Below are 17603 nucleotides of genomic sequence, written 5' to 3' on the forward strand. Positions count from 1 at the left end.
TTTACTATGGTTGGAAGGAGGAATTACAACTTTTTTAAAGCAATATTGCAGCTTAGCAGACCTTAGATGTGGTGGCTGAATTAGTTCTTTTTTTCAGGGTTAATCCTTTTACTTACCTGGTAATTCTACAATAACATAGTTCCTTTCCCTTGGCAGGTATACTTACTCCTTTACTGTATCAATGGAAGAAGGCACAGTTTCCACACAGGCAGACTTCCATTGGGTGCTTTTGCTCATCTCCTCTACATCGGGGGGGGGGGGGGGGGGTGAATGGATCAGTAGTTTACAGAACCTAACAGGACTTTTGACTTACCTGTATTTTACCTTGGAATACACTATAGGACCGGTATCCACAGACAATGGGTTATAGGAATTCAGAGGATTCCTCAAATAGGTGTTCATCGCCAAAGGGCATGCGTAAAAGGCACCTCTTACAAGCAGGTTCAGCAGACCAAGATTTTATCCACTAAATCCTGTGCATGTGCCCAGAGATAGGATTATAAGATTCTTGAGACTTGTTGAATGGCATTCTCAGGAGCATCAACACAATATAGTCCTTTTACACTTAACCAGCCTCTTAGTTTGTGACTGTAAAGAGTTAGGTGCTATTAGGCAAAGACCAGTGTGGGCCGCATCAATTAGCACATCCACAGAGGAAAGCATTTTGCGCACAGCCATAGCTTGTACCTCATGAGCTTCAGGGAAAGGAAAATTCTCCACTGCTTCTGCTACAAAATCAATGTCCTCAATACTTTGCTACATATCTTCAAGTAAAAGAGATTCTGCTACGGATTTCTGAATAGGGTCAGAGAATAAAAAAAGGACGTGTAGCAAATTTGGCCTCTGAAAACTGAAGGTTCAAGTGAAGTGCTGAAAGTTTTCCAAAGAATTTAGATCTAGTGGGAGAGAAATCTGCTTTTGTCAGATAGGCTGCATGGTACATGCTTAAAAGATAACTTCACTTTTGGGAGCATGCTAGGGAGAAAGGTTTAACATGTTCCCAATGCTGCAGCTGCCACCTGCTGCTCCCCCGTCCCTCTGACCGAAGTACGGGGAGAAGTTCCCCAGTACTATCTGTGAGATTTGAAAACAGCACGGCCGCGTCATTCATTCACAGAGTTCTGTGAATGCAATACAAGTTTCGACAGCCTTAGCGGCTGTCAGCTTGTAGTTTTCCATGAACTATCACAGCACCATGAAGTGCTGTGGAATTTAATTGAATCTTCCTGTCAGTATATCTGCTTGCTCGTACATCCCGTACGGGCAAGAAGATATAGACAGACAGATGTACAGGAGACCTGCATGGTACCAGCAGACTACTGCTGGCTGGTGCAATGCTTTACAGGCTCCTGCAGACAAAAATAATACACACATTTTTTTAACTGCATAAAAATGTGCATTAATTATTTTTTTGCAAAAAGTGAACTTATCCTTTAAGAGACAGAGTTAGAAAAGGAAATCAGAGTCATAATAGAACTTTGCTCAGGGACAAGGGAATACCTATTACTCTGAAGAGTGTTCTGTGTTTTCTGTAGGCTGCCTGTGTAACGCATGCTATTCAGACTATTTGTCCCAACTCTCTTGTACCTGTGATCTGCCATTGCTAGTGTGGCAATCCCCAGTGGGGGTACTCACAGTTAATGAGTGAGGTATGGATGGGGTTTTGTGTATCCAAAGAAGGAGCTGATATACCCCAGGTGTTGATCGAGGTCTCTGTAAATGATGACCACGGGAATACAGCAATGTACTATGTGCGTTCATGGCAGAACAGGCAAGAAGAAATACATAATCTAAGATTAGGTCCAGATAGGAGGAAAAAACTGCCAAATTTTAAAACCATTAGAGACAAAATGGCAGGGGTTACCACAATAAAGTAAACAATAAAGAAAACAACACCAAAAAATGTCTGAACACTAAACCATAAACTGTGCAATGCCCTGCAGCTAGTGTAGTTTACAGCCACTACCCACAGTCCATAAACATGGAAATCTGATCTTACCTTACCCACAACGCTGGGCCTATTAAGGTCCAGGCATCACTTGCTATGCTGCAGGGTATGGGAACCATAAATTAAACTGGTTTTGCTTTCAGTTCATCTCACAGACAGTGACAAGAACGCTACATTCCTTGGAGGACCAATGCAGCTACAACATGCAAACTGGTGAGCTGCAATATATTAGATTTTTGTTGTTGGATTTACATTTAGTAACCCCCCACCCCCGCCTCCAGTTCAGCCTATGTAGTAAAAAAACTTACCTTCCTCCCAGCGGACATAATCTTTGGGAACATACAGGTTGAACAATGTGAATGACATCCTGTATAAGGGCCTTCACTAAGGAATGGGAGGCAAGTGGTCTCACTTGCCATTAATGCTGAGATCTGAGCCTTGACTGTAAAAAAAAAAGGGCAGGATTTGTCCAATTGAAAAGTTACTGAATTTTCTTGTATTGAGCTGGGAGAAATACACTTTCCAACTGCAATGTTAGACTTTGTAGAAATAGTAGTTTATTTTCAAATTTTTAAAAGTGTATGGATGACCAAATCAGAGAGACCCCTGTGCTTTAGGACCAGGGCTTTAACAGCCAAGCCATTAAATCTAATGACCAAGAAACAAGGTGACATACTGACCCTTGGGCTAGAATATCCAGATGAGCTGGGAGGACCAATGGAAAGTCTACCAGGCATCTGATGAGGTCCAGGTACCATGTCCTCTTCAGCCAGTTCTGTGTGAATCACCAGCATGCCCTCTATCTCAGTCCTGAACAATAGGCAAGCAAGGAGCTTTAGAATAGCAGAAAAGCATATCAGGATGAACTGATCCCACCAAAGTATGCACTGTGAAGAGAATCCCTGGATGTGAAGACAATTTTGTAAAGTTATTGTTGAACCTGGAACCCAGCAGGTCTACATTTGGCATCCCCCACTCACAAAGGAAGTCTTGAAACACATTCTCTTGTGTCCAGGCATTAATGAACGAGGAAGTCTGCCTGCCAGTTTTCGAAGCCTGGGATGTTCACTACGGTCTGGAATGTAAAGTTCAGCCAAGCCAAAATCAGACCTGCTTTAAACTGGGAAACTGCTGGTGCCTCCCTGATGATTGACATAAGCCACTGAGGTGGCATTGTCTTACTGAATACTAGTCAGGTGACCTTTTAGATGAAGGTCCAGCATTGAAGCAAGGTGCTCCAAATTCCAGAATATTGACCGAGTGCCTCCTACAACAAAATCCTCTGTACTGGGGTGAGGATTCCTTCCCAGACTGAAAGGAAAGGAACGCTTTTACCATTTCTAATGCTAAACTTGTGATCCACCATGCCAGGGCAAGCCTAGTTCTGCTAGTTAGGTGTATGGGGTGATCCAGAGACTACACCTTCTTCAATGCCTCCATAATGCAAAAGAGTGCTAAAGATGGTATTTAATTATAATAGGTACCCACGACCCAATTACTATGTGGATGAAAAAATAAATGTGTGGCAGAACGGACTTTCATGTGGTACCACCACAAAATTACAACCAATAAAATTTAGAAGCAATACATTTAATTACAAAAATGATATAAAAACATACAATTCTCATACACAAAATATCATGTATATTACTCTCTCAAGACTGGACTACTATTGTCATAATCAGGGTGCTCATAGGTTATCCCAACAGGTAGTATGAACACAAAAATATATTTTGCCAGTTCTTCTCAACATGTTTTGCGAGCATGGGGGCCATTCGATGGTATCATTCCCTTCATCCTCTAGGAACTGCCTGCATACTCTCCCCACATGAGTCCAGGCATTGTCGTGAACCAGGAGGAACCCAGGACCCACTGCAGCAGAGTAGGGTCTGAAAATGGGTCCAAGGATTTCATCCCGATACCTAATGGCAGTCAGGGTGCCATTGCCTAGCCTATAGAGTTCTGCAAGTCCCTCCATGGATATGCCTCCCCAGACCATCACTGACCCACCGCTAAAACGGTCATGCTGAACAATGTTACAGGCAGCATAACGTTCTCCACTGCTTCTCCAGACCCTTCCACGTCTGTCACATGTGCTCAGGGTGAACCTGCTCTCATCTGTGAAAAGCACAGGGCGCCAGTGGCGGACCTGCCGATTCCAGTGTTCAATGTCAAATGCCAATCGAGCACTATGGTGCCAGGCAGTGAGCAAAGGGACCACTAGCGGACATCAGGCCTCCCTCATGCAGTATGTTTCTGATTGTTTGGTCAGAGACATTCACACCAGAGGCCTGCTGAAGGTCATTTTGTAGGGCAGTGCTCATCCTGCTTCTCCTTGCACAAAGGAGCAGATACCGGTCCTGCTGATGGGTTAAGGACCTTCTACGGCCCTGTCCAGCTCTCCTAGAGTAACTATGCCTGTCTCCTGGAATCTCCTTCATGCTCTTGAGACTGTGCTGGGAGACACAGCAAACCTTCTGGTAGTGGCACGTATTGATGTGCCATCCTGGAGGAATTGGACTGCCTGTGCAACCTCTGTAGAGTCCAGGTATCGCCTCATACTACCAGTAGTGACACTGAACTTGGGCAAATGCAAAACTAGTGAAAATCAGTCAGAAAATATGAGTAGGGGAAAAAATGTCAGTGGCCTTCACCTGTAAAACCATTCCTGTTTTGGGTGTCATCTCATTGTTGCCCATCTAATGCACCTGTTGGTAATTTCATTAACACCAAAGCAGTTGAAACTGATGAACAACCCCCTCTGCTACTTAACCGAGCAGATCAATATCCCAGGAGTTTAATTGACCTGATGCTATACTCTGATTAAAAAGTGTTACTTTAATTTTTTTGAGCAGTGTACAAAAAAGGCCAATAGCTATAATGAGGATCATATTATAACAATATTATATCAACATTAAACAATGGCAATCCAGGGGTGCATGTGCGGAGGCAGAAGATGGCGGACACGCTTTAGGCCAGCTCCGTTTCACCACTCTCTCCTCTAGCTCCTCTGCAGCCATCAGCAGCTTTTCCAGCAGAGGAGCCTCAGCCTTCGATTCAGTGCTACCTGTAGATCCCGATGGGCAAAATTGGGAGGCAGAAGTTCCGTCCATCACTCGCTAACCAGCTGCGGCCTACCCATATGGATAGGTATGTGTCGCGAGCTGCATCCCCAGCCTCGAGTGATCCTGCAGCCCTGATGGTGGAACCGGATGATCGGTCGGATTGTACAGCGGAGGTAATGCATCAATCTGCTCCCTCTCCTCATTCCCCTGTTCTATATCTTACAGCAGACATTCTGGACGATAAGCTACACGATCTTTTGCAGAATCTGACACATACTATATCGTTAGAAGTAGAGAAAATAGCGCAGGAACTTAGAGGGGAGATAGCACTGGTGGAAGAACGCACTGATTATTTAGAAACCAAATTTGATGATCTGGTACAATATGTACATGCGCTAGAAGAAGGTAACATGTTTTAAAACAACAGATGTCCCAGTTACAGGAAGACTTGGAGAATAGGGAGCGGAGACAGGGCCCATCACTCTCTCACTCCAAAGCCACCACTGGGCGCGAGACCTAGAGACATTATCGTCTGGTTCCACTATGTAACGCCGCTTTCATTAATTTCAGAGGGAAAAAAAATTCAAATCTGTACCCTATCACATTGTCCAAGAGGCGTACACTTCGTTCACTCACTCTCCACCTTAAGAAGCACCGTAATATTATACAGATGGGGCTTTCCGTTCAGATTGACGGTAGCCAAAGATGGTACTCAACACACAATTAGAGACCTTCAAGAAGGAGAGGCATTTTAACGTAATTTAGGCCTACCTCCTCTCCCGGATGAAGGCCTAGAATTACCTTTGCATAAGCCAAGATCAGCCACTACCCCTAACAAGATGTGGACACCAGCAAGATCCAAAAACAAGACATGCCTGCCGATCCCCCAAAGGTCTCCTGCACCTCGGTTGTCTTCTGTCACCTGATGACATTATGCAACACACCTGAAACCACCTAAGACTTAATGCATATTGACATGTCCTGCCCAACAATTTGGATATTCCCTCATGGATAAATCTGATAACCCATCAAGGTCTCTTTCAGATAATATCCTGTCAATTGCTGATTATTATAGAGGAGAGAAGTGAAGTCACCGCCTGACCTTCACCCTCCCAATGTCGTCCCCATCCATCTACAGCTACGGCTGTGGATGCCTAGGTGGCCTAGGCTGCTTAAGCCTTCTCCATGTTTTGGCCTTGTACTATACTTACAAGTCTTTTTTCGATTTGTTTGTTCTATGCTTGTTAGATATGCTGTGACGCACTGGATGTGTCTTCCTTAGCCAATGTTTATTGTGTTATTTTCTGTTGGAACAGCATGGTTTTTGTCATAAAACCCTGCATAAATTTGCTTAATACTCAGACCACACCAACATGTCTTTACGATTATACTCTTGCAATGTTAAAGGTTTAAATTCAGTGAGGAAGAGGTCAATAGCTCTTAGGGAATTCCGCCAGTCCAAGGTAGATGTTATCTTTATCCAGGAAACACATTTCAAAAAGAGAAGCTCATTTAACTTTGCCCTTAGATATTTTCCTATAGCATACTCCGCTCTAGACAGCACAGGTAGAGCAGGTGTTGCTATTCTCATTAAAAAAGGCTGTTCAGGAGGTTTCTTTGATATTAGACTCCCAAGGTAGATATATATTGCTCCAATGACAATATGGTGATACCTAACTTACTATCCTTAATGTGTATGCTCCAAACGCTAATTAATTGGTATTCTTTATGGAAACCATTTCTCCACTTTTAGTTTCATCACATCTTTTCACAATCATTGGCGGGGACTTCAATTCATCTATGTCAGCTACGCGTGATAAGAGATCCCTCCGGGGCCAATTGCCTTCAAAACATGTTTTGAAACAATCTGCGTGCTTCCGCCAATGGATTAAGGGACATAGGCTGTTTAACATTTGGAGAATACAACATCTGAGTGCCAGACAGTTTTCGTTCTTTTCTCCGGTACATCATATTTACACCAGATTAGATTATTTCTTACTCTCATCTCCTCTACTTAAACAGACGGTCAGTTCTGATATTTTTCCCAGCTCTTGGTCAGACCACTCTTTTTTGGCTTTAGATCTGTTTTTAGATCGACCATACTCTCACACTTGCCAATGGCGTTAAAATGATACACTCTTACAAAATGCAGAAGTCAACGCTTCCATTTCGAAAGCACTGTGTGAATTTTTTTAACTTAATACAGGTTCTGTGTCAGCCTCCTCAACATTGTGGGAAGCCCACAAAGCATTTATTAGAGGTCGCTTTATAATGGAAAGCTTGCGTCTTAAGAAATCTAGGCTCCACCAGAAAGCAGATCTCATGAACCACTTAGCCCATACGGAAAAAAAGCTTATAGACGTGCCCTCTGTATCTAAGCGTCGATTAGTGATACAACTTAAAGACACTTGAGGCTAGCTCTGTCACACAGCAACTGCTCTGGATGAAACAGAAGTTTTATCAATATGGCAATAAACCTTATAGGATGTTAGTTAATAAACTGAAAGCTCACTCGACACCTTCCGCTCCTGAATTTCTATTTAAGACAGATGGTACCCCTACTTTCTGCCCACAATAAATAGCTCAAGTGTTTGGAGATTTTTATTGAAACCATGATAACTGCTTACAAACGGACGCATATCCCCCTTTTCATAAGAATTCCTTTGACGCTTTCTATTCAACTCTCCAGCTCCCCAAATTGAAAAGGGAAGATAGACTAGTCTTAAATGCCCCCATCACTATGGAGGAATTATGTGCAGCTGTTAAGGAGCTACCGACACACAAAGCACCAGGACCAGACAGATTCTCTTACACATATTATACACAATTTATTGCAGCTGTCAGTCCTGCCTTACTGGAATTTTATTCCTCTTTGTTGAACAGTGAAATTCCCCATTCACAATATCAACGCTCACATATCACACTTATTCCCAAATCAGGCAAACATTTAACAACCCCAGCTAATTGCAGACCCATAGCATTATTAAACACGGATTATAACATTTTTACAAAAATCTTAGCGAATCGTTTGGCTCCTCTGCTTCCTAGAATTACTCATAACGATCAAGTGCGATTTGTCTTGGTGAGACAGGCAGGGGTTAATACAAGGCATACAATCAATTTAGTGGCTGTGCTTCATGGCTCACAAACGCAGGCACTATTGTTAAGCTTAGATGCCCAGAAGGCGCTTGATTGGTTGGGATGGCCTTACAGGTTTGAATTACTACGATATGTGGGAATACAAGGGCCTTTTTTCAGTGCTATTACAGCGCTGTATTCGTGGCCCACTGCTCCGGTCAAACGCCCTTACGCAACACATCTGATACTTTTCCCATGCTAAACGGAACGAGACAAGGTTGCCCTCTGTCCCCACTCCTATTTGTGTTATGTGTTGAACCACTAGCTGTGGCGATCAGGGCACACCCTGATATAGCAGGAGTGACTGTGACGGGGAAGGAATACAAACTCGCACTTTTTGCAGATGACATTCTCCTAACTATAACTAAACCTCACTTATCATTGCCTGCTTTGTATAAACTCTTATAAACCTTCAGTGATCTTTCTGGTTATAAAATAAACACTTCAAAGACAGAAGTTATGCCCCTAAATATCCCATCCCAAGACCTCTCGCTTCTCCAACAAAATTACCCATTTCGCTGGTGCATGTCGGCTATTAAATATCTTGGTATCCATATTACCCCAACGAATGCCCAGTTATTTGACGCTATCTACCCCCCGTTATTTCGGGAAATCTATACCCTTCCTAATCAATGGGACTCTCATAAGATGTCTTTCTTAGGTAGAGTAAATGTCTTAAAGATGTCAATTTTGCCAAAGCTACTTTACCTTTTTGAGACTTTACCAATCGCAATCCCCCTTGCCCAAATGCAAACTTTACAGCTAGCATTTCTTAGATTTATTTGGCATGCCAGAAAGCCCAGGACAGCATGGGCAGTTATTTTGTCATCTAAAACGAATGGCGGCCTGGGGGTACCAGATATTATTAAATATTACTTAGCTACTCATCTTAAAACAAACACTATCATGGTTCACCTAGAAACCTCAAAATAGATGGCCGGAGATTAAATTATGTTATACTAACCCAATCCACACGTGTTCATTACTACGCCCCCCTTCATTACACACTGCCTCTCTCTCCCATTCCTCCACTGCTAGAGCCTATGAAATTTACCCTCAAGATTTGGTCAACTTTTGTGAAATCACAGCAATTGCTGTCCATGTGTTCTCCAATGTTGAACATTTTGTATAATCCAGAGCTCCCAGATAGTTTGTCCTACTCACAAATAAACCCTTGGGCATTTAATGGAATATTCCAACTCCACCATCTGGTCAATCCTGTTTCGTGCAGAATTCAATCATTCGAGAAGATTAGGGCGTGGAAATCCAAAATACCTGTATCGACCAGGTTCACTTACATGCAGTTTCGGGAGTTTCGGCAATTCTTCCGCTCCCTGAATTCCTCCTTACCGTTAGATCGTTCTACAGACTTTGAGATATAGCTATTAAGGGTCCCTCCCAGCAGCATCTTATCACTTCTCTATATAAACAGCTTCTCAATAAGGAATCTATGATTGAGAGGCCACACCGTTATATGAGGAGATGGGAGGATGAACTCCAATGTTCAATTTCTTTGAAGTGTTGGCAGGTGATATGGGATTCTGCTGCCAAGACCTCTTGCTGTGTTGTATACAAAGAAAACTTATATAAAGTGTTGATGCACTGGTATAAGACACCCGTAGTGCTCAATGCAATTAACCCAAATCTGTCTGATAAGCGCTGGAGATGTTTGGGAGGAGTAGGTACACTGGCAAACATTTTTTGTTTTTGTCCACAGAGTGTGGGTTATTTGGTCATGGTTCAAACGGTATTGGAACAAGTACTTAATGTTGTCCTGCCCCTAGACCAGTTACATTATCTTTTGGGCTTACACTTTAGAGGTATCCCCAAACAATCTAAAAGGTTGGGAGTACATATTCTGACAGATGTCACCTTTTAAGAGCGATCTCTGAAATTAGGGCAATTGAATATCTTATAGCTCTAGTGGCTGAAAATTCAGGTCATTTTCATTATATTTGAGGCCCACTCTCCCTTTGGTAAGCCTCCTTCCTTCCTCCCCCCCCCCCCCTCTTATATAGTCCAGACACTTTTTAATGAAAAATGCCTTTGACAAATAATGTAGTCTAATGATGTGCAGGTTTATGTTGATTCATATTCTTGAATTGTGCAGATTAACATGCTGTTCACTCATGTTCATATCTTTTCTGATTTTTTTTTCCTATGTCAGTGATAGACTCCTGCCTTTGCAACATTTACACATAAAGTGTTATTGTTGTAACTGTGTTCTGTTTAAAAAATAAAAATTGGGGCATTGGCCCTTAATAAAAATTCACAATTTCAAAAAAAAAAAATGGCAATCCTCCTGTCAAACTCAATTCAACATGTATACACATAACAACTGGGTTCCTCCGGGTACCCAAGCAGGCGGTGGGCAGAGTAGTTTGGCCAAGAATATAAAGGAACTTAGTTTGTTCTCCCAGAATAGATAATTCAATGTGCAAGTCTACAAAGCAAACATATATGGATAAATCAATTTATCTAATGAAATAAAATCATCATCAGAAGCTTGCACAGGCCCTATAGATCTCACCTCAAATACAGTTGCAAGAAAAAGTATGTGAACCCCTTGGGATTACGTGGAGTTTTGCATAAATTGGGCATAAAATGTGCTCTGAACTTCATCTAAGTCACAACAATAGAAGAACACAGTCTGCTGAACATAATACTACACAAACATTAGATGTTGCCATGGTTTAATTGCACATAACATGTAAATATTCACAGTGCAGGGAGGAAAAAGTATGTGAACCTTTGGACTTAATAACTGGTTGACCCTCCTTTGGCAGCAATAACCTCAACCAAACATTTCCTGTAGTTGCAGATCAGACCTGCACAACGATCTGGAGTAATTTTGGACCACTCCTCTTCACAAAACTGTTTCAGTGTAGCAATATTCTTGGGATGTCTAGTGTGAATCGCTCTCTTAAGGTCATGCCACAGCATTTCAATCGGGTTGAGGTCAGGACTCTGACTGGGCCACTCCAGAAAGCGTATTCTGTGCTGTTGCAGCCATTGTTTTGTTGAATTACTTGTATGCTTTGGGTCATTGTCCTGTTGCATCACCCATCCTCTGCGGAGCTTCAGTTGGCGGACAGATGGTTGTACATTTTCCTGCAAAATGTCTTGATAAACTCTGGAATTCATTTTCCCATCAATGACAACAATCCGTCCAGGCCCTGAGGCAGCAAAGCAGCCCCAAACCATGATGCTCCCTCCGCCATGTTTTACAGTGGGGATGAGGTTTTGATGTTGGTGTGCTGTGCCTTTTTTTCTCCACACATAGTGTTGTGTGTTCTTCCCAAACAACTCAATCTTGGTTTCATCTGTCCACAGTATATTTTGCCAGTAGTGCTGTGGAACATCCAGGTGCTCTTTTGCAAACTTCAAACGTGCTGCAATATTCTTTTTGGACAGCAGTGGCTTCCTCCGTGGTGTCCTCCCATGTACTCCATTCTTGTTTAATGTTTTCCTTATTGTAGATGTGTCAACAAAAATGTTAGCATGTGCCAGAGATTTCTGTAGGTCTTTAGCTGACACTCTGGGATTCTTCTTTACCTCATGCAGCATTCTGCAGTCATTTTTACAGGACGACCACATCTAGGGAGAGTAGCAACAGTGCTAAACTTTCTCCATTTGTAGACAGTCTGTCTTACCGTGGACACATGAACATCAAGGCTTTTGGAGATACTTTTGTAACCCTTTCCAGCTTCATGCAAGTCAACAATTCTTGATCGTACGTCTTCTGAGAGCTCTTTTCTGCGAGGCCTGGTTCACATCAGACAGTGCTTCTTGAAACCAGTAAACCCAAAACAGGTGTGTGTTTTTTAAGGGCAGGACAGCTGTCAGCAACACATCCAATATCATCACACTGATTAGAGTCAAGGTTGGCTCACTCCTGGCTCCAATTAGCTCTGGGAGAAGTCTTTAAGCTAGGGCCTCACATACTTTTTCCTCCCTGCACTGTGAATGTTTACATGTTATGTGCAATTAAACCATGGCAACATCTAATGTTTGTGTAGTATTATGTTCAGCAGACTGTGTTCTTCTATTGTTGTGGCTTAGATGACGTTCAGAGCACATTTTATGCCCAATTCATGCAAAACTCCACGTAATCCCAAGGGGTTCACATACTTTTTCTTGCAACTGTATATAGCCAGTGTGCTCAGTGTTTATATGGGCCGCATGGCAGCGGCAGATGTAAATGGTACCTCTTAATATATTTCTGCAGAGGTGAAAATAAAGATATATAAAGGGCCATAAATATTCAACCAATAGATATAAGCATCCAATGCCAAGGGGATACTCCAACAGCAGCTACATAGATCTCACCTTTAGAGTAGAAAGCATCTATTCCCTCCATACATTCACAGTAAGTCAGTCACATCTATTACCTTGCAGCAAAAGTGCTAAAAACAATGGTAAACTGTCTAGAACAGGGGTAGGCAACCTGCGGCTCTCTAGCTGTTGTGGAACTACATTTCCCATGAGACATCGCAAAATTGAAAGTTACAGCTATGACTTGAAGAGGCATGATGGAACTTGTAGTCCTGCAACAGCTGGAGAGCCGCAGGTTGCCTACCCCTGGCCTAGAGCAAAAGTCAAACGTTAGAGGCTATAAATCTTGTAATTGACATACATCCCTGGTCAAAAATCCAGCAAAGTATGGTTGCAGCTTACCCATAAATGTCCACTTGTACTGAACCTGCCCACCACCATGAAGCATCTACAAAGCCTAGGGAATAATCATCCCCCTTACAGTATATACCTGCTCCTGCCTGGCGTGCCCCGCTGCCACAATCAATGGGTGATGTCATCACCAGACCCGATCCCAAACATGTACAGTGCCACTTACGAAGCCGCTTAGGAGACAGAGACAAACTCCCTTCCACAACAGCCCACAAAAGCACTTTCAATAGATAAAGCTCTCTTGTAAAGGTATGAAACAAACCATTTAATACTGGCAGGGGTGCCTAAAAGGATCCGCTGTTCTTTATGTAACGGATTATAAAGATTTAGCTGGATTTCATCTTCAATTTGTTACTGTATTTAAATCTGCTAGTACATCTAAGGTGTTTTATTGGCCAGATCACCAAGCAAAAACAGAAGGAAAAAAGCCTAAAAAAAAAAAAATCAAACTAATGCAACCCTCACAACTAATGATTCGTAAGCTGCAGTGTATAAAATTTTTTTGGTTTTGGGTTTAACACCACTTTGAGGCAAGATAGTGCCAAAGAAAGCTGCACAGTTGAACCAGAAAATTAAAGTGTTATTTATATGGTTATGCCATGAGTGAATGTATATGTTAACTGGGTGATATTGGTTACTGCATTCAGCATCGCCTTCAAATAAGCCAGAAGCAAAAGCATCAGCAGCCATGGCTGTCAAGTTGATACTCTCCCACTGTCTAGACCTATTTTTCTTGACTACATTAAGCTCACTTTTTAAACTTTTCAAACTATTTCTTTTCTTTATTCTTGCCCGACAAATTAAATGCTTCATAGAACATCTCTCTCTACTGCATTAGGATTGGATCCTGATAGCTGCTTTTAAAAAGTTAAAAAAAAAAATACAGGTTATAAAATAGAGTGTCATTGACATAAAATGCTCTGACAGTAATTGATGGGAGCATGGAGCCGGGAAGACATCTAGTGACAGCCAATTAGTAGGCCCTGATTTTGGATTCTGTGCCAGATCCATTTAATGTAATCTGTGCATAAAGTCCAACTTTAAGAATATAATGAACAAGTCATGGATTGCGTCTCAGTTACTGTTCTCGACCATGACAAAACAGGATAAACTAAAAATATATCACTATAATGATTGTTCTGAAAATATTCTTGCAAAAGGTCTAAACAAAGATGAAGGTCAGTAAGGTCAAAATTCTAAATCTAAAAAAAGTTAATAATTTTCATTCATTTCACAAAGTAGTATATTTCCACAATGTTATAAAGCGAACATGTAGGCAGAGATAAATTAACCCAATTTATTCCATTTATGAATTCATTTTTGAACATTAAATGTAGTGACAGCTACTCAATTCTGCCCACAGGAAGTAAGGGGGAAAATCTGCCCCAAATGGGAGGCAATGTGCTAGTTGCACATTATATGGTCTGAAAAATGCAACTGTGGCCAGGCTATGGACGTTTAAGAATGGTTTGATCATTGAGGATGAATTTCCCCACAGTACCTGCAGCTATAGAGGTCAGCATGGGCTATAGTTCATAGATGTATGGTGCTAAATTGATGAGACAAACAGAAGCACTTCGCATTCTGTACCAGCACAGGGATGTCCAATTCCTATTGCCCGATGCCCGCGACATGTAGTTCCGGGAGCTGGGCAGGTAGGTTTTTTTTTTGCCCTTAGCCCTGCTGCGGGAAAGCAGCAAAGCTCACCTGTCAGGTGGAAGCAATCGGGCAGCAGCATTGCTGCCGGATTGCTTCCACACAGCCCATAGTGTCAGCCTGTCCCCCACTATATGACGAGGGCTCCGCTTGCCCATCTGCGGGCCTGAGACTGGTTCGGCGGGTGCCGCGGGATGTGGTATAGGGGAGGAAGGAGAGCGGACACATCCTTCTCCTGACCCAGAAGTGATGTGACATCACTTCCGGGTTCCCTGTTTGACAGATTCCCGATCATTGAGGCCGGGAAAGAATGTAATGTGGTGCAATGTGCACTGCATTACATTCAGTGTAGTACTGGGGAGATATGCAGAGTCTTTTAGACCCTGTATCTCTCAAAAAAGAGAGCCTGTCTCCAAAACTCATCACATAGGGGACTTTTTGTCCCGTATGTGATTAAAAAAAAAAAAAAAAAAAAACACCCCCACATTTTTCAAGGCCCCCCACCCCCACATATGTTCGCATGCACAAGCATAAAAGCACATACTCAGGCATCTACACAGGAGAACGTGGATTGCGATACACATGTTACATGCCAGAGTGAGTGCAATAATTCTAGCACCAGACCTCCTCCGCACACTATACTGATGACCTATAAGGGGCTTTAAAAGTGTCGCCTATAGAAAATGTAGGGTACTAAAGTTTGTTGCCATTTCAGGAGCACACGCAAATTTAAGGTTTGACATGCTGGATATCTATTTACTCGCTGCAACCTCGTCTTTTATATTTTACAAACAAATTGGATAATTTATTGCTTTTTGTGTCCTAGAATTAACTTAAGTGTATTTTTTACTGAAATGTTAGTTTCCTAGACCAGCCTTTCTCAACCAAGGTGCCCTGGCACGCTGGGGTGACTTGAGGTTTCTTCAGAGGTGCCTTGGCAAAATTTCTAAAAATTACCCAAAACTTGTTTAGAAGCCAGCGAGGACCCAATCGGTGCTTATTACACTGCAAGGACTTACTCCTACCTGCTAGCGGTGCTGGAGACAAGCAGGGAGGGGAGGAGGAGATTTACAGCGAAATGTTAAAAATATTAAACGTTTAAGTTGCCATAAAACCCCTTTTGTTTTTAAAAACCCCAGACATTACTTAAAGCAGATTTAAATACAGTTTTGGTTAAAATGTATGTTTTTTTTATGAGGACATGTAGATTGTCGAGATGGACAAGTAGATTGGGACATCGATTTAGTCCCTGGACAAGTTCTTTTTTCAAAAATGTCCACAGTCCTGCAGCAGCGTCATACTAGAATGCCTTAATTATCTTCTTAGGTACATTTTCACAAGAAAACAATTATCAGAGGCTCGGTTACACTGGAGAGTGTACCACTCTTCTAAATTTTAGGTAGTGCTCTGTGAGGATCTGACCAGAAGACAAAGGTCTGAAAAGGGCCCAATTCAGAGCTGATAGTGGAGATCCCACTTACCAGAATATCTGCATCATAGGGGACAGTAAAGTTTGCAACCACTGCTGTAAAAAATCCACTTTGCTGCTGACACAGTACCCACAGGTCTGGAAAGTGCATCATGCAAAGGTTTTAGTGCAAATACCACTTATCAAAAAATCAGCATCAGAGAGAGACATTAGATACTGGGTACACCAAAGTTTGTACTGCTCAAAAACTTGATTGCTCAGTTATTAATAAACACAGTACCCACAGGTTTGGAAAGCACCAAAAGATAGAGCTTAGTGTCTGAAGCTCACGTTCCGATATAGCCACAGTTTATGGGCTTACTCAAAGAGTCGTCTTTAGAGACTAGTTCAGACCAGAGGCTGTGAAATACCTTTGGCTAACAAACCAGCTACAGAAATCCCACAAGCAGAGCCCAGTGCAGAACATCACAATACAGACAGGCCCTGCAATCTTCATCCCAGCAGAGTCTGGGTAGGAACTACAAGGCAGCACCAAGGATTAGCTAATCTGGAGAGTTGCTGTCTAGAGACCAGCTCAAGTAGCTTAATTAAAGTCATTAAGTAAAGAGAATACATTCACAAATGTACTGAGAATATCAAGAAGAGAAAATAATAGAAAATACACAATATAAAACAAGCTTTCCTCAGCTGAGGAGAAAGTACCCGCCTTCATAGGACACCAGTAAAAAAAAAAAATGGATGGATAGGGGCAGGATTATAGTGGGCTGGAATTCAATGCTTTCTCTGCTTGCCAGTGTACAGGCAGCTGCATATAAACCACACATCTATGATTTACTTTATTCTTATGTCCTTCATTGGTTGATAGCAGTAACTGTCTTTTGTTTTTAATCTTTTAATGGGCTATTAATTTTCTTATTGTTATGTCTAGATGTAGTTCTACTTTAAGGCAAAATGGAGCTGCCAGCTCATCAAAAGATGTAAATACTGGAAATGGTTCACTTCTACAGTGACTGCATGCTAAGCTTTATTTTGCACCACATGGAGAAAGTTTCAATTTTGATTTGATAAATCAACAGATAATTGTACATCAATGTTTACAGTACAAAGTATTACACTCATTTTATGGTTACCAGCAGTTAAATTGGATACTTACTGTGGAATGACAGGAAGAACAGTCCATGCTCCTTCATTTTCTACTGTCTCATGCAGCAGTATCACAGGGGGAACTTTCTTAAAGAGAAAAAAAATGTAAATTAAAGTTTTGTATGAAAGAGGTCTATAAATAATGTACTCAAAATCAGCACTGATCCACTGCCATGAAAATTCCACTCTAAGCACTTCTTTTTCAGGATCATTTTACTGCCATGAATGAGGAAAGTTTATCACATGATCTGGACTGTGAAACCTAGAAGCCCGAGTGCTCCATATGGTAATCCAAACTCTACCAGGTATATTCCAAGCAAACAGACATGAATAAACATCCTGCAATAAGTATAGAAATAAATTCTAAATGTAGGTGTGCTATATGTAACCACATGTGATCCCTATAATAATAATGAATATGCCAAAAATAACCAATAAATAAATTCCACCTAGCCAAAAATATGTCCCTTATGACTAAGTCCGATGACGAAACGCGTCAAGGGAAGTGACATCAGACGCACACGGGAACCGGAAGTGA

At 41.9% G+C, this 17603-nt stretch overlaps 1 protein-coding gene across 3 annotated transcripts in view; it reads right to left on the bottom strand.

Annotated features, from left to right (window-relative positions):
* B3GLCT (beta 3-glucosyltransferase) overlaps positions 1–17603 on the bottom strand; it is a 523490-nt gene that overhangs the window by 230774 nt on the left and 275113 nt on the right. For all 3 annotated transcript variants that reach the window (XM_089690888.1, XM_089690889.1, XM_089690890.1), the window contains one exon: positions 17076–17152. In XM_089690888.1, coding sequence (XP_089547014.1) covers positions 17076–17152 — 77 coding nt within the window. The remainder of the gene's footprint in view (positions 1–17075; positions 17153–17603) is intronic.

This window comes from Staurois parvus, unplaced genomic scaffold, assembly GCF_062004578.1.
Source record: "Staurois parvus isolate SC_StPar_1 unplaced genomic scaffold, SC_StPar_1.0 ptg000544l, whole genome shotgun sequence".
Taxonomy (NCBI): Eukaryota; Metazoa; Chordata; class Amphibia; order Anura; family Ranidae; genus Staurois; species Staurois parvus.